General features: G+C 43.2%; 1 protein-coding gene across 1 annotated transcript in view; it reads right to left on the bottom strand.

The window, feature by feature from the left end:
- Positions 1–21513, bottom strand: part of LOC135508828 (cadherin-13-like) — a 529634-nt gene that overhangs the window by 221505 nt on the left and 286616 nt on the right. The window contains exon 6 of the mRNA XM_064929038.1: positions 13957–14101. Within this exon, the coding sequence (XP_064785110.1) occupies positions 13957–14101 (145 nt within the window). The remainder of the gene's footprint in view (positions 1–13956; positions 14102–21513) is intronic.

The raw sequence follows: 21513 nt of genomic DNA, 5'->3' as shown, positions 1-21513 counted from the left end.
CAATCCACCTGTGTGTAATCAAGTCTCCGTATAAATGCACCTGCACTGTGATAGTCTCAGAGGTCCGTTAAAAGCGCAGAGAGCATCATGAAGAACAAGGAACACACCAGGCAGGTCCGAGATACTGTTGTGAAGAAGTTTAAAGCTGTATTTGGATACAAAAATATTTCCCAAGCTTTAAACATCCCAAGGAGCACTGTGCAAGCGATAATATTGAAATGGAAGGAGTATCAGACCACTGCAAATCTACCAAGACCTGGCCGTCCCTCTAAACTTTCAGCTCATACAAGGAGAAGACTGATCAGAGATGCAGCCAAGAGGCCCATGGTCACTCTGGATGAACTGCAGAGATCTACAGCTGAGGTGGGAGACTCTGTCCATTGGACAACAATCAGTCGTATATTGCACAAATCTGGCCTTTATGGAAGAGTGGCAAGAAGAAAGGCATTTCTTAAAGATATCCATAAAAAGTGTCATTTAAAGTTTGACACAAGCCACCTGGGAGACACACCAAACATGTGGAAGAAGGTGCTCTGGTCAGATGAAAGCAAAATTGAACTTTTTGGCAACAATGCAAAGCGTTATGTTTGGCGTAAAAGCAACACAGCTCATCACCCTGACCACACCATCCCCACTGTCAGACATGGTGGTGGCAGCATCATGGTTTGGGCCTGCGTTTCTTCAGCAGGGACAGGGAAGATGGTTAAAATTGATGGGAAGATGGATGGAGCCAAATACAGGACCATTCTGGAAGAAAACCTGATGGAGTCTGCAAAAGACCTGAGACTGGGACGGAGATTTGTCTTCCAACAAGACAATGATCCAAAACATAAAGAAAAATCTACAATGGAATGGTTTCAAAAATAAACATATCCAGGTGTTAGAATGGCCAAGTCAAAGTCCAGACCTGAATCCAATCGAGAATATGTGGAAAGAACTGAAAACTGCTGTTCACAAATGCTCTCCATCCAACCTCACTGAGCTCGAGCTGTTTTGCAAGGAGGAATGGGAAAACATTTCAGTCTCTCGATGTGCAAAACTGATAGAGACATACCCCAAGCGACTTACAGCTGTAATCGCAGCAAAAGGTGGCGCTACAAAGTATTAACTTAAGGGGGCTGAATAATTTTGCACGCCCAATTTTTCAGTTTTTGATTTGTTAAAAAAGTTTGAAATATCCAATAAATGTCGTTCCACTTCATGATTGTGTCCCACTTGTTGTTGATTCTTCACAAAAAATACAGTTTTATATCTTTATGTTTGAAGCCTGAAATGTGGCAAAAGGTCGCAAAGTTCAAGGGGGCCGAATACTTTCGCAAGGCACTGTAGTTAGTTATCTAGTTGTGGCTATCTGGCTAGTATCACCAAGGGCTTTCTTCAGCAATAGCAACAGTAGCACAGATAGCTAGACCATAAAACAACACACACGGACATGCATTGCCCAACAACACTAGTGCCACCTTATGGTTTGGAGTATTTTAAGGCTGGCTGATTACTTCAAGGTCTCTGCTGTGTGACACTCCGTTCAGACGTGCTAAGTGTTGTCGGCAGGCAGACGTTTGACAATCCTACCAGTGTGTCTGAACCTTAAGAGATGACAGTCCTAAACACACTGGCTCCACTGATACCACAGACATTAATTTGCTGGGTGGCTGCTTGGCTTGAAGGACAGATAATTAGGCATTGTGGGATTGAAACGCTCCCGGAGTTGTGAACAGTAGTGGGTCTGTGCTGTGAGAGACCCAGACAACTGTGTGAGGAAATCCTAATGGTACAGACAAGCCACCATTATACTACAAATTACCTGCCAGCATTAGTGTCACCCTCGGCCCAATCATTTTCTCTCCTGGATCAATCTGTGCTCTGGCCTCCCTAGTCCTCCATGGGGGCCTGTCTTGGCAATTAGGTATTGATTTTGTTTGCCTTTTATTTTCTGAGCCTGATGACCCAACACCCCTGCAGTCTCTCAGCTCTTCTGCTCCGTGTTCAGTTGTGACAGGCAGGAGACGCAGAAATGTCTCAGTCAGATGGTGAACTACATGGGAGGAAGTTGGGCTGCACCGATTAGGTAGAGAGATCAGTTAAACATCAAACCCAGCGTGACTGTGGATAAGTCTGGACAATGGGTCATTAAGAAGAGCATATCTGGACACTCAGAGTATCCTCACATGGGAGTTAATTGGATAATGGGATAGTGCTATTTGATTTAGCATCATTGCATGGAGTGTCAATGAATGGTTTGTAATGGATGGTATGTTCTGCTGTTAGATGATGAAATGTGTTATTTTTTATTTTATTTCACCTTTATTTAACCAGGTAGGCTAGTTGAGAACAAGTTCTCATTTGCAACTGCAACCTGGCCAAGAAAAAGCAAAGCAGTGTGACACAGACAACAACACAGAGTTACACATGGAGTAAACAATAAACAAGCCAATAACACAAACAAGTCAATGACACAGTAGAGAAAAGAAAGTCTATATACAGTGTGTGCAAAAGGCATGAGGAGGTAGGCAATAAATAGGCCATAGGAGTGAATAATTACAATTTAGCTGATTAACACTGCAGTGATAAATGAGCATATGATGATGTGCAAGTAGAGATACTGGTGTGCAAAAGAGCAGAAATGTAAATGAAATAAAAACTGTATGGGGATGAGGTAGGTAGATTGGGTGGGCTATTTACAGATGGACTATGTACAGCTGCAGTGATCGGTCAGCTGCTCAGATAGCAGATGTTTAAAGTTGGTGAGGGAAATTTAAGTCTCCAACTTCAGCGAGTTTTGCAATTCGTTCCAGTCACTGGCAGCAGAGAACTGGAAGGAAAGGCGGCCAAATGAGGTGTTGGCTTTGGGGGTGATCAGTGAGATATACCTGCTGGAACGTGTGCTACGGGTGGGTGTTGTTATCGTGACCAGTGAACTGAGATAAGGCGAAGCTTTACCTAGCATAAACTTATAGATGACCTGGAGCCAATGGGTCTGGCAACGAATATGTAGCGAGGGCGAGCCGACTAGAGCATACAGATCGCAGTGGTGGGTGGTATAAGGTGACTTGGTAACAAAATGGATGGTACTGTGATAGACTGCATCCAGTTTGCTGAGTAGATTGTTAGAGGCTATTTTGTAGATGACATCGACGAAGTCGAGGATCGATAGGATATTCAGTTTTACTAGGGTAAGTTTGGCGGCGTGAGTGAAGGAGGCATTGTTGCGAAATAGAAAGCCAATTCTAGATTTGATTTTGGATTGGAGATGTTTAATATGAGTCTGGAAGGAGAGTCTACAGTCTAGCCAGACACCTAGGTATTTATAGTTGTCCACATATTCTAGGTCGGAATCGTCCAGGGTGGTGATGCGAGTCGGGCGGGCGGGTGCGGGCAGCGAACGGTTGAAAAGCACGCTTTTTTTTTTACTAGCGTTTTAAGAGCAGTTGGAGGCCATGGAAGGAGTGTTGTATGGCATTGAAGCTCGTTTGGAGGTTAGTTAGCACAGTGTCCAAGGAAGGGACAGAAGTATACAGAATGGTGTCATCTGCGTAGAGGTGGATCAGGGAATCGCCCTGATATATACAGAGAAAAGAGTCAGCCCGAGAAATGAACCATGTGGTACCCCCATAGAGACTGCCAGAGGTCCAGACAACATGCCCTTCGATTTAACACACAAATGTTAGTGGATGGAGCACACGTGTACACACGAGCTTTGCCCTGACCATTTATTTGTGAGAGAGAGAGGCAGCTCTCTCTCTCTTTTTCTCTCTCTCTCTCTCTCTCTCAGGTTACAACACAGTCCTCAACACAGAGGCCCCTCATGGGTGCGTGCTCAGTCTCCTCCTGTACTCCCTGTTCACTCATGACTGTGCGGCTTCACAGTCATGACACACGACTTCAACACCATTATTAAGTTTGTCGATGACACAACAGTGGTAGGCCTGATCACCGACAACGATGAGACAGCCTATAGGGACGAGGTCAGAGACCTGGCCGTGTGGTGTCAGGACAACAAACTCTCCCTCACCGTGATCAAGAAAAAGGAGATGTTTGTAGACTACAGGAAAAAGAGGACCGAGCATGCCCCCATTCTCATCGACGGGGCTGCAGTGGAGCAGGTTGAGAGCTTCAAGTTCCTTGGTGTCCACATCACCAACAAACTAACATGTTCTAAGCACACCAAGAGAGTCATGAAGAGGGCACAACAAAACCTATTCCCCCCTCAGAAAACTGAAAAGATTTGGCATGGGTCCTCAGATCATCAAAAGGTTCTACAGCTGCACCATGGAGAATACTGCCTGGTATGGCAACCGCTCGGCCTCTGACCGCAAGGCACTACAGAGGATACTGCAAAAGGCCCAGGACATCACTGGGGCCAAGCTTCCTACCTTCCTACCATCAAAAAAAAAGGCCCTAAAAATAGTCAAAAACTCCAGCCACCATAGTCATAGACTGTTCTCTCTGCTGCTACACGGCAAGTGGTACCGGATCACCAAGTCTCGGTCCAAAACACCTTCCACCCCAAGCCATAAGACTCCTGAACATCTAATCAAATGGCTATTTGCATTGCCCCCCCCACCCCACCCAGTTTTTCCTATTTTGTTTCATTACAACCTGTAATTTAAATAGGTCATTTTTATTTGGATTTTATGTACACAAAATAGTCCAAATTGGTGAAGTGAAAAAAAAACATGTTTAAAAAAATGCTATGAAGCCCCTAAATACGATCTTGTGCAACAAATTACAGTCGGAAGTCACATAATTAGTTAAATAAATTCCACCTGTGTGCAATCTAGGTGTCACATGATCTGTCACACGATCTCAGTATTTATACACCTGTTCTGAATGGCCCCAGAGTCTGCAACACCACTAAGCAAGGGGCACCACCAAGCAAGTGGCACCATGAAGACCAAGGAGCTCTCCAAACAGGTCAGGGACAAAGTTGTGGAGAAGTACAGATCAGTGTTGGGTTAGAAAAAAAATATCTGAAACTTTGAACATCCCACGGAGCACCAATAAATCCACTATTAAATCATGAAAATAATATGGCACCACAACAAACCTACCAAGAGAGGACTGCCCACCAAAACACACAGACCAGGCAAGGAGGGCATTAATCATCAGAAAGGCAACAAAGAGACCAAAGATAACCCTGAAGGAGCTGCCAAGCTCCACAGCAGAGCTTGGAGTATCTGTCCATAGGACCACTTTAAGCCGTACCCTCCACAGAGCTGGGCTTTACGGAAAAGAGTCCAGAAAAAATCAATTGCTTGAAGAAAAAAATAAGAGGCATGTGGGAGACTCCCCAAACATATGGAAGAAGGTACTCTGGTCAGATGAGACTAAAATTGAACTTTTTACCCCATCAAGGAAAATGCTATGTCTGGTGCAAACCCAACACCTCACATTACCCCAAGAGCACCATCCCCACAGTGAAGTATGGTGGTGGCAGCATCATGCTGTAGGGATGTTTTTCATCGGCAGGGACTGGGAAACTGGTCAGAATTGAAGGAATTATGGATGGGGCTAAATACAGGGATATTATTGAGGGAAACCTGTTTCAGTCTTCCAGAGATTTGAGACTGGGACGGAGGATCACCTTCCAACAGGACAATGACCCTAAGCATACTGCTAAAGCAACAATCGGGTGGTTTAAGGGGAAACATTTAAATGTATTGGAATGGCCTAGTCAAAGCCCAGACCTCAATCCAATTGAGAATCTGAGGTATGACTTAAAGATTGCTGTACACCAGCGGAACCCATCCAACTTGAAGGAGATGGAGCCGTTTTGCCTTAAAGAATGGGCAAAAATCCTAGTGGCTAGATGTGCCAAGCTTATAGAGACATACCCCAAGAGACTTGCAGCTGTAATTGCTGCAAAAGGTGGCTCTACAATGTATTGCCTTTGGGGGGGTGAATAGTTATGCACGCTCAAGTTTTCAGTTTTTTTGTCTTATTTCACAATAAAAAAATATTTTTCATCTTCAAAGTGGTAGGCATGTTGTGTAAATCAAATGATACAAACCCCCCAAAAAATAATTTTACTTACAGGTTTCAAAATACAAACAAAATAGGAAAAATGCCAAGGGGGTGAATACTTTCGCAAGCCACTGTAACTCTACCTACATGTACATATTACCTCAACCAACCGGAGCCCCCGCACATAGACTCTGTACTGGTACCCCCCCCCCCCCCGTATATAGTCTTGCTATTGTTATTTTACTGCTGCTCTTTAATTACTTGTTACTTTGATTTCGTATTCTTATCATTATTTGTTTAAACTGCATTCTTGGTTAGGGGCTCGTAAGTAAGCATACCTGTTGTATTCGGCGCATGTGACTAATAACATTTTATATGATTTGATATAGAAAAACACCCCTAACACTGAATGCTGAACGCAAATAGACAATAGAGATGTGCCTTTGATTCCATACAGGAGATGAAGATGTAAATGTATAGGGCTAAGCCAAGGAATTGTCGCAAGGCAGACCAACTATTCCAAGGCTGTCAAAAAAGAGGGGGTGCTTGGGAGAAGAAAGGAGAAGAAACTTAGAGAGTAAAGCCTTGGGGCATGTATAGCAGAGAGAAGAGGATTAAGATAGAGGGAAGAATAGGCAAAAATAAACAGAAATGGAGTGGGTAAGTAAACAGAAGGGGAGTGGGTAAGTAAACAGAAGGGGAGTGGGTAAGTAAACAGAAGGGGAGTGGGTAAGTAAACAGAAGGGGAGTGGGTAAGTAAACAGAAGGGGAGTGGGTAAGTAAACAGAAGGGGAGTGGGTAAGTAAACAGAAGGGGAGTGGGTAAGTAAACAGAAGGGGAGTGGGTAAGTAAACAGAAGGGGAGTGGGTAAGTAAACAGAAAAGGAGTGGGTAAGTAAACAGAAAAGGAGTGGGTAAGTAAACAGAAGGGGAGTGGGTAAGTAAACAGAAAAGGAGTGGGTAAGTAAACAGAAGGGGAGTGGGTAAGTAAACAGAAAAGGAGTGGGTAAGTAAACAGAAGGGGAGTGGGTAAGTAAACAGAAGGGGAGTGGGTAAGTAAACAGAAGTAAACAGGGAGTGGGTAAGGGAGTGGGTAAGTAAACAGAAAAGGAGTGGGTAAGTAAACAGAAGGGGAGTGGGTAAGTAAACAGAAGGGGAGTGGGTAGGTAAACAGAAGGGGAGTGGGTAAGTAAACAGAAAAGGAGTGGGTAAGTAAACAGAAGGGGAGTGGGTAAGTAAACAGAAGGGGAGTGGGTAAGTAAACAGAAGGGGAGTGGGTAAGTAAACAGAAGGGGAGTGGGTAAGTAAACAGAAGGGGAGTGGGTAAGTAAACAGAAGAGGAGTGGGTAAGTAAACAGAAGGGGAGTGGGTAAGTAAACAGAAGGAGAGTGGGTAAGTAAACAGAAGGGGAGTGGGTAAGTAAACAGAAGGGGAGTGGGTAAGTAAACAGAAGGGGAGTGGGTAAGTAAACAGAAGAGGAGTGGGTAAGTAAACAGAAGGGGAGTGGGTAAGTAAACAGAAAAGGAGTGGGTAAGTAAACAGAAGGGGAGTGGGTAAGTAAACAGAAGGGGAGTGGGTAAGTAAACAGAAAAGGAGTGGGTAAGTAAACAGAAAAGGAGTGGGTAAGTAAACAGAAGGGGAGTGGGTAAGTAAACAGAAAAGGAGTGGGTAAGTAAACAGAAGGGGAGTGGGTAAGTAAACAGAAAAGGAGTGGGTAAGTAAACAGAAGGGGAGTGGGTAAGTAAACAGAAGGGGAGTGGGTAGGTAAACAGAAGGGGAGTGGGTAAGTAAACAGAAAAGGAGTGGGTAAGTAAACAGAAAAGGAGTGGGTAAGTAAACAGAAGGGGAGTGGGTAAGTAAACAGAAGGGGAGTGGGTAAGTAAACAGAAGGGGAGTGGGTAAGTAAACAGAAAAGGAGTGGGTAAGTAAACAGAAAAGGAGTGGGTAAGTAAACAGAAGGGGAGTGGGTAAGTAAACAGAAGGGGAGTGGGTAAGTAAACAGAAGGGGAGTGGGTAAGTAAACAGAAGGGGAGTGGGTAAGTAAACAGAAGGGGAGTGGGTAAGTAAACAGAAAAGGAGTGGGTAAGTAAACAGAAGGGGAGTGGGTAAGTAAACAGAAGGGGAGTGGGTAAGTAAACAGAAGGGGAGTGGGTAAGTAAACAGAAAAGGAGTGGGTAAGTAAACAGAAAGGAGTGGGTAAGTAAACAGAAAAGGAGTGGGTAAGTAAACAGAAGGGGAGTGGGTAAGTAAACAGAAGGGGAGTGGGTAAGTAAACAGAAAAGGAGTGGGTAAGTAAACAGAAGGGGAGTGGGTAAGTAAACAGAAGGGGAGTGGGTAAGTAAACAGAAAAGGAGTGGGTAAGTAAACAGAAGGGGAGTGGGGTAAGTAAACAGAAGGGGAGTGGGTAAGTAAACAGAAGGGGAGTGGGTAAGTAAACAGAAAGGGAGTGGGTAAGTAAACAGAAGGGGTGTGGGTAAGTAAACAGAAGGGGAGTGGGTAAGTAAACAGAAGGGGAGTGGGTAAGTAAACAGAAGGGGAGTGGGTAAGTAAACAGAAGGGGAGTGGGTAAGTAAACAGAAGGGGAGTGGGTAAGTAAACAGAAGGGGAGTGGGTAAGTAAACAGAAGGGGAGTGGGTAAGTAAACAGAAGGGGAGTGGGTAAGTAAACAGAAGGGGAGTGGGTAAGTAAACAGAAAAGGAGTGGGTAAGTAAACAGAAGGGGAGTGGGTAAGTAAACAGAAGGGGAGTGGGTAAGTAAACAGAAGGGGAGTGGGTAAGTAAACAGAAGGGGAGTGGGTAAGTAAACAGAAGGGGAGTGGGTAAGTAAACAGAAGGGGAGTGGGTAAGTAAACAGAAAAGGAATGGATAAGTAAACAGAAAAGGAGTGGGTAAGTAAACAGAAAAGGAGTGGGTAAGTAAACAGAAGGGGGTGGGTGAGTAAACAGAAAAGGAGTGGGTAAGTAAACAGAAGGGGAGTGGGTAAGTAAACAGAAGGGGAGTGGGTAAGTAAACAGAAGGGGAGTGGGTAAGTAAACAGAAGGGGAGTGGGTAAGTAAACAGAAGGGGAGTGGGTAAGTAAACAGAAGAAGGGAGTGGGTAAGTAAACAGAAGGGGAGTGGGTAAGTAAACAGAAGGGGAGTGGGTAAGTAAACAGAAGGGGAGTGGGTAAGTAAACAGAAGGGGAGTGGGTAAGTAAACAGAAGGGGAGTGGGTAAGTAAACAGAAAAGGAATGGGTAAGTAAACAGAAAAGGAGTGGGTAAGTAAACAGAAAAGGAGTGGGTAAGTAAACAGAAGGGGAGTGGGTATGTAAACAGAAAAGGAGTGGGTAAGTAAACAGAAGGGGAGTGGGTAAGTAAACAGAAGGGGAGTGGGTAAGTAAACAGAAGGGGAGTGGGTAAGTAAACAGAAGGGGAGTGGGTAAGTAAACAGAAGGGGAGTGGGTAAGTAAACAGAAGGGGAGTGGGTAAGTAAACAGAAGGGGAGTGGGTAAGTAAACAGAAGGGGAGTGGGTAAGTAAACAGAAGGGGAGTGGGTAAGTAAACAGAAAAGGAATGGGTAAGTAAACAGAAAAGGAGTGGGTAAGTAAACAGAAAAGGAGTGGGTAAGTAAACAGAAGGGGAGTGGGTAAGTAAACAGAAAAGGAGTGGGTAAGTAAACAGAAGGGGAGTGGGTAAGTAAACAGAAGGGGAGTGGGTAAGTAAACAGAAGGGGTGTGGGTAAGTAAACAGAAGGGGAGTGGGTAAGTAAACAGAAGGGGAGTGGGTAAGTAAACAGAAGGGGAGTGGGTAAGTAAACAGAAGGGGAGTGGGTAAGTAAACAGAAGGGGAGTGGGTAAGTAAACAGAAGGGGAGTGGGTAAGTAAACAGAAGGGGAGTGGGTAAGTAAACAGAAGGGGAGTGGGTAAGTAAACAGAAGGGGAGTGGGTAAACAGAAGGGGAGTGGGTAAAAACAGAAAAGGAGTGGGTAAGTAAACAGAAGGGGAGTGGGTAAGTAAACAGAAGGGGAGTGGGTAAGTAAACAGAAGGGGAGTGGGTAAGTAAACAGAAGGGGAGTGGGTAAGTAAACAGAAGGGGAGTGGGTAAGTAAACAGAAGGGGATTGGGTAAGTAAACAGAAGGGGAGTGGGTAAGTAAACAGAAGGGGAGTGGGTAAGTAAACAGAAAAGGAGTGGGTAAGTAAACAGAAAAGGAGTGGGTAAGTAAACAGAAAAGGAGAAAGGCTTGTCAGGAGAGCTGGGCTCAGGGTTCCTCAGTTTGCACAGAAATGTCAGAAACGGTGTGACATTGTCCCGTGCAGCCTCCCCTGATGGCTGCAGTCCCCCACAACAAAGACAAGCACACCACACTGCCACCACACACTGCTACACAGACCACCATACTGAATTCTCATATCCATACAGTAAAACACACACAAATCCAATTTGCACAATTTCCATGGTAGTTTAGAGGGCTTGTTTAGGGAAATGATGCTTCTATGGTATAGTTAAGTTATTCTTGAAGCAAAATGCCGTGGAATATTGCAGACCAAATGCAGGTTAAAGGGTGAGGTAAATAAAATAAGGCAAAGCGCAGAAACATGATTGGTGCTCACCCATTGTTATCCAAATCACACACACATAAGAAAAACACAAATACACTCATGTATAGGCAGTGTTTTACATGAATGTAAAGTATGGGAGAGTTAAGGTTAACCCTGGTGGCGTGTGGTCCAGGGGCCATATTACTGACAGGCCAGGACAGACTGGGAGTCCAAGACCCGTCCACCTCTGTGATTAATGAGGCAGGGGTCAGGGGACAAATGCTGAGTTCCTGATTAGGAAGGTATTGGCAGAGGGCATAAATATGGGACTGATCCCTGTAACCTCATCTCCCACCCACACCCGTCCACCCCTCCCACATACACAGCTACACTGCAACTGTGCACCTACATGAACAAATACTGTAGTGTATAATATAGTTGGAATACTTTAGTATTCATTGTAGTATTTTTGCAGACTTTACTGTAGTATTCACTGTAGTGTTTTTGCAGACTTTAGTATTTAGTGTAGTATACTATAAAATACTACAGTATACTGTAGTATTTACTCTAGTGTTTTTGCAGACTGCAGTAAAGTATAATGTAGTATTTACTGTAGTATTTGAGCAAACTGTTGTCACGTCCTGACCATAGAGAGTCCTTATTTTCTATGGTGGAGTAGGTCAGGGCGTGACTGGGAGGTTCGTCTAGTTTATTCTTTCTATGTGGGGTCCTAGTTTTGTTTTTCTATGTTGGCGATTTTGTATGATTCCCAATTAGAGGCGGCTGGTATCACTGTCTCTAACTGGGGATCATATTTAGGTAGCCTTTTTTCCACCTGTGTTTGTGGGATATTATTTTGAGTTAGTGTAAGTAGCACCTCTGTAGTAACGGTTCGTTGTTAGTTTCTTGTTTTGTTTTATAGTTTCACTTTATTCAATGATGTGGAATTGTAATCACGCTGCACCTTGGTGCTTTGCTACAAACGAGTGTGACAACTGTCGTATTTACTAAAGTGTTTCTGTTTTTTAACTGGAGAAATACTATTTTCCATTACCTGTAGTTAGACAGGTAAGTAGGTAGCTAGGACTGGATTCTGAATGGAGATTTCAGCTTCTGCTCTTTTCTATAACAAGTAGGGAACACAATATATGGTCTATACTTGGCATGTAAGTTTCTCACTTACAGGTGGCACAAATTGGGTTATGGAGAAGGAGAATTGGCAAGGTATATACAAATACTGTAGTATTTACTATAGTTTAAAAAAAGGTTTTGTGGACTGCAGGTTTTGTGGATAATACTGTAGTATTTACCATATTATTCAACAGTATACTACAACATTCTATACTAACTACTAAAGATGATTGAGGGATACTACAGTGTGTGGTATACTACAGTTTACTACAGAAGTCTATAGAAATACTAAAGTATTCTATGGAAAACGGTAGTAATTTTTATGTGGCCACCTTGCCTGATGCCGCCTCTCAGGAGCAGGGGCAAATGCCACAAAATGTATCTCATTACATTCTGCTGGCACTGTGTTTGATGGACAGAAAATGTATCCCCCCTCCCCCCCAGCCCACACCAACCATGAGCAGTGCAGCAGTGAAGTGAGAGCAGGGATTGAATTGACTCCTCTGTACATCATCAGTCCTATCCCTCATTTCAATTTGATTTACCATGGCAACTGCTCCAAAGAGATGTCAGATGAAGACATCGTGAAATTAAATCAAGACCAGAGTGTCTATGAAACATATAATTGCAAATAAAACAAATCAGCATCCATCTTATTAAACCGAGTCACGGGAGGACCTGAATGTACTTTGTAGATAAAAATTGAATCCAAACTAGGCAGAAAATGAGTTTTGAAAAGTGAATGCAGCTGAGTTTGCGAAACCTTGAGTTAACTTGTCTCCGTAAACGGATTCAGACTTAAAACTAAGATGATTCATCTGTATTTTGGCCTAAACCTCCATAACCCAATAAAACATAGCCTGCTGGGTATTTGTCATATTCCTGAATCCCACACAATTCGCTGCGAGGCTTTAAGCCATAACTTTAGAAAGAGCTACAGGGAACTCTAAAATAATTCCATCATTTGGCCCTTTGGCTATTAGAAAAACCTGCTTTGGTTCACAATATTAGTTCTATGTGCAACCAAAAGCCCTGTGCCTACTGTTTTATAGCCCCGGTGATAGCTAGCACATCATTATGCTTTCATTAGCCTAGTTGTAAAGATCCATACATCCAAACACTGCAGTTGAAGACTTTTGTCACCATGGGGAATAACACTGTGTTACTCTACTGACTGTGTGATTAATGTCTCTTGCCTGACGACTTTTCAGCCTTATCTGCTGCTGCTGCAGCTGCTACTGAGCGTTATGTACAGTATATTTGTTTGTGTGCTAATGATATGAGCACAAGTCAGCTCTTTACAGAGTTCGGTCCTGATATCATCTCTGCTTTGTCTCATTACCCTTTTGTGTTGTGCAAACTCACTGTCTCTGTCTTTCTTTCGCTATCTCTCTCACACACTAATACAGACACGTGATTACACACCCACTAACACATACGCACACGCACAGGAGGTTGAGATCCTCTGTGACTGGTGTAAGCCAAAAGTGTTTGAGGTTGTCACGGTAACCAGCCCAGAGAGGTTGAGGAGCGAATGAGGACAAGGGACCAGACCCGGGGATAGCAGAGCAGCAGAGCCAGCAGGAGAACAGAGGAAAAAGTTCAGACCTCCAAAGGCTCTGCTCTGTTTCCCTGACTTTTTTAAATGTATTTCTGCAGGACACAGAAGAGGAGAGGAGAAAGGAGATGTCATCCACTCTCCAAATGGTCTGCTTCCTGTGTGAGTCATTAAACAACATACACACAACAACAATAGTCCCGTAAATATGAAAAAAAAGGAATGAAAGCTCAAATGATGATGCTCACCTTTCTATGGTCACCTTGTCTGACAAGGTGTATTATTCTGACACATTTATGGGGGGAAAACATGTTTTCTTCAGAGATTCTTGATGAATATTTTTCAAAGTTCAGTCTTGGTGGATGTTTTTCAAAATTGAGGATACAGTTCTGTTCTTAAGTACGAATAATCAATATGACACCATAATTACTCCTGCATTTTCCCGACCCTTTTTTGTCCTCTCAGCTGCTTTCAGCTTGTCTCAGACATCAAACCACCATTAATGCAGCAATATGAAGTCGGGTCAAAGAACGGTCACAGCTGACAGTGGCAGTAGGCTGATGATGACACTGCATCACTATCTTCATACCAGTTTTCCCTTAACCGTGGTCATCTTCACTAGGAACTAAAATGAAGCAAATTACCCAAAAGGTGGAGGGATTCCCTGAGCTTGTTCAATCATAAATGCTTCGTTCTCCATTGCAAAATGTTTAGCAAATTTAATTACTGATTAATACGACCATGGTCAACATTGCCATAGATAAGCAGAGAGAGCACCGCCACCTACCAGTAGGTGAGCCCTCCAGCACCTCCCCAGCGTAGCGGGTCTCCTTGAAGATGGGCCTGTTGTCATTCTGGTCGTTGACGTCCACCAGCAGGGCTACAGGACCCTCCACCAGCTTCCCACTCAGGTCTGTCACAGACACCTCCAGCTGCAGACAGGACACACAAGGGTCAAAGGTCAGGACAGGAGTTCAGTTATACAGCTGGTATGACAAGGTTTATACAGAAAGACATTAATTTAGACGGGTGAAAGCATAGAATACCTGATTGTCTGTTACATGTCTGAGAGATAAATGTATCGGAAAAAGCGCAATTCAATCAAAAACTAGTCTATATTGTATGAACAAGAGTAGTTCATGTACTTATCCTCGGACTCAAACACACACACACACACACACACACACACACACACACACACACACACACACACACACACACACACACACACACACACACACACACACACACACACACACACACACACACACACGGCACACAGGCAGGTAGCACATAAAACAGTAACTACCATATTTCACCATTCATAAAAGAACTGTAAACTATGTAAAGAGCGGTGAGTCGCGCCAATCGAGTTCTACTCATTTGTCTCTGTTCTCTCTCTCTTTCCCAACACTACAGCAGCAGAGACTATAATTTTATGAATAGATGGACAGTGATAAAAGTTAACGGCCGTCATGTTAATCTCTCAACCAGCAGGAGAAACGAGTGCTGGCAAGTTCCTGTTCCTGACTTGAGCAGATGGATCTGGTGTTAGTGACCTGTGCTTCCCTGCCATGTTACTGAGGAGCAGACGCAATGAGAGGACACATTAGGCCTGCCCTCAGATATGAAGAGGTCCTACAAAGCTTCAAACCACAGGAGCTTGACGATAGCATGGTTGTCCTACGGTTATTTTGCCTACAACCTTCCCACAATGTTCTGGGAATGGTACAAGACACCCAGGTAGAAGATAGCATTCTGAGAACCATATGTTTCTTAGGTGGGAATTTCAGTACTTCAGCATAACGTTTCCTACAGGTGTTTCCTCATGTTCTCAGAACATTAAGAAAACTTTCCAAAAAACATTTGCAAAAAAACGTTTGTAACATTGATAGAACCTTCTAAGACTGTTATTTGAAAAATATATATACATTCCGTTCTCAACAAAACTCTCTCTATCTGATCACGCTCTCTGTGGCCGATGTGAGTAAGACCTTTGAACAGGTCAACATTCACAATGCCGCAGGGCCAGACGGATTACCAGGACGAGTACTGCGAGCATGCGCTGATCAACTGGCAGGTGTCTTCACTGACATTTTCAACCTCTCCCTGTCCGAGTCTGTAATACCAACATGTTTCAAGCAGATCACCATAGTGCCTGTGCCCAAGAACATGAAGGTAACCTGCCTAAATAACTACAGACCCGTAACACTCACGTCTGTAGCCATGAAGTGCTTTGAAAGGCTGGTCATGGCTCACATCAACACCATTATCCCAGAAACCCTAGACCCACTTCAATTTGCATACCGCCCAAACAGATCCACAGACGATGCAATCTCTATTGCACTCCACACTGCCCTTTCCCACCTGGACAAAAGAAACACCTACACAACAGTTCAAAAATTTGGGGTCACTTAGAAATGTCCTTGTTTTTAAAGAAAATCTATTTTTTGTCCATTTAAATAACATGAAATTGATCAGAAATACAGTGTAGACATTGTTAATGTTGCAAATGACTATTGTAGCTGGAAATGGCAGATTTGTAATGGAATATCTACATAGGTGTACAGAGGCCCATTATCAGCAACCATCACTACTGTGTTCCAATGGCACGTTGGGTTAGCTAATCTAAGTTTATCATTTTAAAAGGCTAATTGATCATTAGAAAACCCTTTTGAAATTATGTTAGCCCAGCTGAAAACTCTTGTCCTGATTAAAGAAGCAATAAAACTGGCTTTCTTTAGAGTAGTTGAGTATCTGGAGCATCAACATTTGTGGGTTCGATTACAGGCTCAAAATGGCCAGAAACAAAGAACTTTCTTCTGTCTATTCTTCAGTCTATTCTTGTTCTGAGAAATGAAGGCTATTCCATCCGAGATATTGCAGAGGAACTGAAGCTCACGTACAACTGGCAGCTTCATTAAATAGTACCCGCAAAACACTAGTCTCAACTTCAACAATGAAGAGGCGACTCCAGGATGCTGGCCTTCTAGGCAGAGTTCCTCTATCCAGTGTCTATGGTCTTTTGCCCATCTTAATATTGAATTTTTATTGGCCAGTCTGAGATATGGCTTTTTCTATGCAACTCTGCCTAGTTGGCCAGCATCCCGGGGTCGCCTCTTCACTGTTGAAGTTGCCATACAGTATATACACATTTCACGTTATAAATCAGACCTGTCGTCAAACTGTGCACGTGTGAATGAGCATGAACTAAAACTCTGCCTGAATTAATGCCCATCATTCACCTTTTATGGTGACAATATCGCCATTATTGGCTGTAAACTTTGGTAGTACTGGAATTAGGCCAAGACAGTATATCTAGCTGATGTTCTGAAAGAGCTGCAAAATCTGGACCCCTACAAATCAGCCGGGCTAGACAATCTGGACCCTTTCTTTGTAAAATTATCTGCCGAAATGGCTGCAACCCCTATTCTGTTCAACCTCTCTTTCGTGTCGTCTGAGAATCCCAAAGATCGGAAAGCAGCTGCGGTCATCCCCCTCAAACCCAAACTGCTACAGACCTATATCTATCCTACCCTGCCTTTCTAAGGTCTTCGAAAGCCAAGTCAACAAACAGATTACCGACCATTTCGAATCCCACGGCACCTTCTCCGCTATGCAGTCTGGTTTCAGAGCTGGTCAAGGGTGCACCTCAGCCACGCTCAAGATCCTAAATGATATCTTAACCGCCATCGATAAGAAACAATACTCTGCAGCCATGTTCATTGATCTGGCCAAGGCTTTCGACTCTGTCATTCGCCACATCCTCATCGGCAGACTCGATAGCTTTGGTTTCTCAAATGATTGCCTCGCCTGGTTCACCAACTACTTCTCGGATCAGTGTGTCAAATCAAAGAGCCTTTTGTCCGGGCCTCTGGCAGTCTCTATGGGGGTGCCACAGGGTTCAAATCTTGGGCCGACTCTCTTTTCTGTATACATCAATGATGTCGCTCTTGCTGCTGGTGAGTCTCTGATTCACCTCTATGCAGACGACACCATTCTGTATTTTTTCTATTTAACCTTTATTTAACCAGGCAAGTCAGTTAAGAACAAATTATTATTTTCAATGATGGCCTAGGAACTGCCTGAGGGTGTGTTAACTGTTCAGGGGCAGAACGACAGATTTGTTCAGGGGCAGAACAACAGATTTGTACCTTGTCAGCTCGGGGATTTGAACTTACAACCTTTTGGTTACTAGTCCAACGCTCTAACCACTAGGCTACCCTGCCGCGTATACTTCTGGCCCTTCTTTGGACACTGTGTTAACAACCCTCCAGACGAGTTTCAATGCCATACAACTCTCCTTCTGTGGCCTCCAACTGCTCTTAAATACAAATGAAACTAGACGCATGATCTTCAACTGATCGCTGCCTGCACCTGCACCTGACTTAGAATATGTGGACAACTACAAATACCTAGGTGTCTGGTTAGACTGTAAACTCTCCTTCCAGACTCATATCAAACATCTCCAATCCAAAGTTAAATCTAGAATTGTCTTCCTATTTCGCAACAAAGCATCCTTCACTCATGCTGCCAAACATACCCTCGTAAAACTGACCATCCTACCGATCCTCAACTTCGGCGATGTCATTTACAAAATAGCCTCCAATACCCTACTCAATAAATTGGATGCAGTCTATCACAGTGCCATCCGCTTTGTCACCAAAGCCCCATACACTACCCACCACTGCAACCTGTACGCTCTCGTTGGCTGGCCCTCGCTTCATACTTGTCGCCAAACCCACTGGCTCCTGGTCACCACAGCAGCAACCACCTGTAGCACGTGCTCCAGCTGGTATAACTCTTTGGTCACCCCCAAAACCAATTATTCCTTTGGCCGCCTCTCCTTCCAGTTCTCTGCTGCCAATGACTGGAACGAACTCCAAAGATTACTGCACCTGTACATAGCCCATTTATAATTTAGTCCAAACAACTAACTCTTCCCCTACTGTATTTATTTATTTTTCTCCTTTGCACCCCATTATTTTTATTTCTACTTTGCACATTCTTCCACTGCAAATCTACCATTCCAGTGTTTTACTTGCTATATTGTATTTACTTCACCATCATGGCCTTTTTTGTTGTTGTTGCCTTTACCTCCCTTATCTCACCTCAGTTGCTCACATCGTATATAGACTTATTTTTCTACTGTATTATTGACTGTATGTTTGTTTTACTCCACGTGTTTTATCTTGGCCAGGTCGCAATTGTAAATGAGAAATTCTTCTCAACTTGTGTACCTGGTTAAATAAAGGTGAAATAAATAAATACAAATAAAATCTAAAAGGAAATATTAATGGCGAACTTGATCAAATGTCTTTGGAGGTGTTGGCAGAAGTATTTTTTTGCAGTGACATTTGCTGTATCGGACCGTTTCTGAAACACAAAAACAATTGCAAACTGCTGTGGACCTGTAAACAGATTGTTTGAATTCAATAATGTTTTGCATTGACTTTCTCCCAAACCTAAATGTGCTGCAATGCCCATGAATTCTCTGAAAAATGTTTGAACGACACTAGGCCTACTTACAGTGGTAGCCTACACATTTCAATGCAACATATCAACTGTATGTTCACATGCAAAATTTTACTGTAGCCTATGTTATAAACTACGCTCCCTTTCTGATGTATAGAGCAACAACTTGAAATCCTAATAGCCTATCTAATAGGATCATTTAAATTAGAAATATGCATGGTCATTTGTTGTATGGCTACTTGGGGAACATGAACTCATCCTGGCCATGGTGCAATGCTTATGATATATGTATTACCTTTATAAATGAGACATTGTCTACTCGAGATATGTAAACACTGGAAACTTATCTATTTACTACTGAGAAGTGGGTCCAGTTCAATGAGAGATGGGACGAACGGTAGCCTATCCTAATTAGTTGTAGACCTATTGACCATTTTGTACGAAACCATCAGTCAGAAAAGGTGAGGAATTTATTCTGCAATGATCATGGAATTTAAAGAATAATCAGAAATATATACTTTTTGGTTATGAATATGTCATCATATATTCCCCATTTGCACAAGGCTACTAGGCTACTTTTGCCTGCAACGCAATTCTTCAACCACTAGAAACTGCGTACGCATGGTCTAAAGTTTGTGGGAGGACAAGCACATTCTCATGTTTAGTTTTTTTTTAAATGCACATTTTGGGGTGACAATTGGCATGTGGCAATGGCAATGTGCATACCCAACATGTATAAATGAGGCCCCTGGAGTTCCTGGAGACAGACTGTACGTAAGCCCCCAGTGCTGTGGTGCTCCTCCTGGCCTCTCTCTCTCTCTCTCTCTCTCTCTCTCTCTCTCTCTCTCTCTCTCGCTCTCTCTCGCTCTCTCTCTCTCGCTCTCTCTCTCTCGCTCTCTCTCTCTCGCTCGGAGCTTCATTGGCCATCCAGAAGAGGCCACTGAGACGCTAACATACTGCTCCCCAACCCCTCCCCCCTCTACAGGCCTGTATCACTTATTCATGTATTCAACAGCTCCTAAAGGTGCAGTATGGGCCCGGCCTGGCATCCCCTCACAGGGGGAAACTCTCCGGCTTAGCAGAGCACAGGCGAAACAAACAAATCCCAACATCTGACACAAACAAGCTGACTTTAATACTCAGAGTCAGAGTGTGAGCCCAAGACGCTTCTTAGTCAGGGACCACTTTTACATGCGTACAGTATTACGGAGAGTAGCTTATATCCCGCTTAAGGTCTTATTCTGGATAAACTGTTTACATACACTGTTGATATCTCACTCACGAGGTTAAATAGAATAGTAACTGAAATGCGGACACTGACTGTAGGCCTATAACCTCTCACATGTAGCCTCATATAATATAAAATTTTTGCAGTAAATTTATAAAACAAATATACATTTTGTCTTGGGAACAGGGGTGGAGAAATATGATTTCTTTCATCCTGTGTCTCTTGAAAAAATGTGAATGCGCATTTAACTTGTTATCTTTGACACTGTTATGCAAGCAGAGTATTTCTTACCAGAACTGCGTTCCATTGTTTTCTCAGCTTTCATTTGCTTAAAACAATCTTTCTACTGTTTTGGAATTATTGCATTTTCTCGCAGGTCCTTAAACTAAACAGACAACTGTACCGGTGTTAACTAGATTACCAAAGCATTCATTCTATCAATGTAAGGTGTTATTCTGGTGAGCATTACTTTATTTAGTCTTCTGGGGCAACAGTTTATGACAGAAGAGAAGCTGCATGTATCAAACTGTAGTTGACAAACAAATGTCGGAAATTATAATATGGCCTAAATTATATGGTACAGCCTACTATTTAAGTTGTTGTTTGGATATCAGATGAAAACATTATCACACACCACCCAGGATATGAGAAACTGAGCTTGTGCAGATTGCAAAAACAACAGTAAATGGGATAAGATGTTTACATGCCACAGTATCCGATCTTAGATCAGCATGTCCCAGGCATCTTATCCGGGTTTCTCATAACCGGGACACAAGCTTTTTTCGGGTTATTTTAAACAGGATATGATGTTTATTTGCGTCGACTCAAAAATGGAATACTTGATTATCCTGAATAACAACGGGATATTGGTGGGCATGTAAACGTGGTCATTGTGCCTGAGCAAATCAAATCCACCCGTCGACCAAGCGATTTAACATCTTTAATGCGTCGTCCACTTCAACGCTGAAATAAGAAGTTCATTTTTCCCTACCTGACTCAGAGTAAAAGTTTATATGGAGAGCTACTCATTATGCTCATTGCACTCTGTCTTAAGATATAAGATTCTGTCTTAAGAAGACATCATGTATCGGTACCTTGAAAGTGTTGCATCCCAGACTGGATCAGTGTCATTTCAACAGATGAACATAAGGAGCCACTCTCAAACATAACATCATTTGTGTCATTCTAACATCACCTTTGTCTACCCTATCACACAATAAGCAAATGAATGCCCCTTCTTCCTCTCTGCTGTCCAATAGGAATAGCTAACAGGATAATTCCCCAGAAAGACCAGACCAAAGGTATCCATCACAGGGAGTGGTGTCGGTGCTCTACTCCTCTCTTATCTAGCATATTAGCTGCTCCTGCTCCCCTCACTATCAGTAATGCATGACACCACTCCCCCGCTTTATCACACAGGTCATCCTCTCTCCCTCTATCTCCAATGGTGGGCCCCGGGCCCAGAGAACAAGGCATAATGGTAGTAATGACAGAGATGCAAGTAAAGTGAGAGCGTTAGGGGTTAGAGGCGTAATGGCCCTATAGATCATCAACTCCTCTTCTCACTTCTCGGCGGTGTAGTCGTTGGGGAAGCAGCAGCACACAGACAGACTACAGTACAGTAGCAGGGTATTTATGAGG

The sequence above is a fragment of the Oncorhynchus masou genome, chromosome 22 (assembly GCF_036934945.1).
Source record: "Oncorhynchus masou masou isolate Uvic2021 chromosome 22, UVic_Omas_1.1, whole genome shotgun sequence".
NCBI classification, from domain to species: Eukaryota; Metazoa; Chordata; class Actinopteri; order Salmoniformes; family Salmonidae; genus Oncorhynchus; species Oncorhynchus masou.
This window is presented reverse-complemented; position numbering and strand designations above follow the sequence as displayed.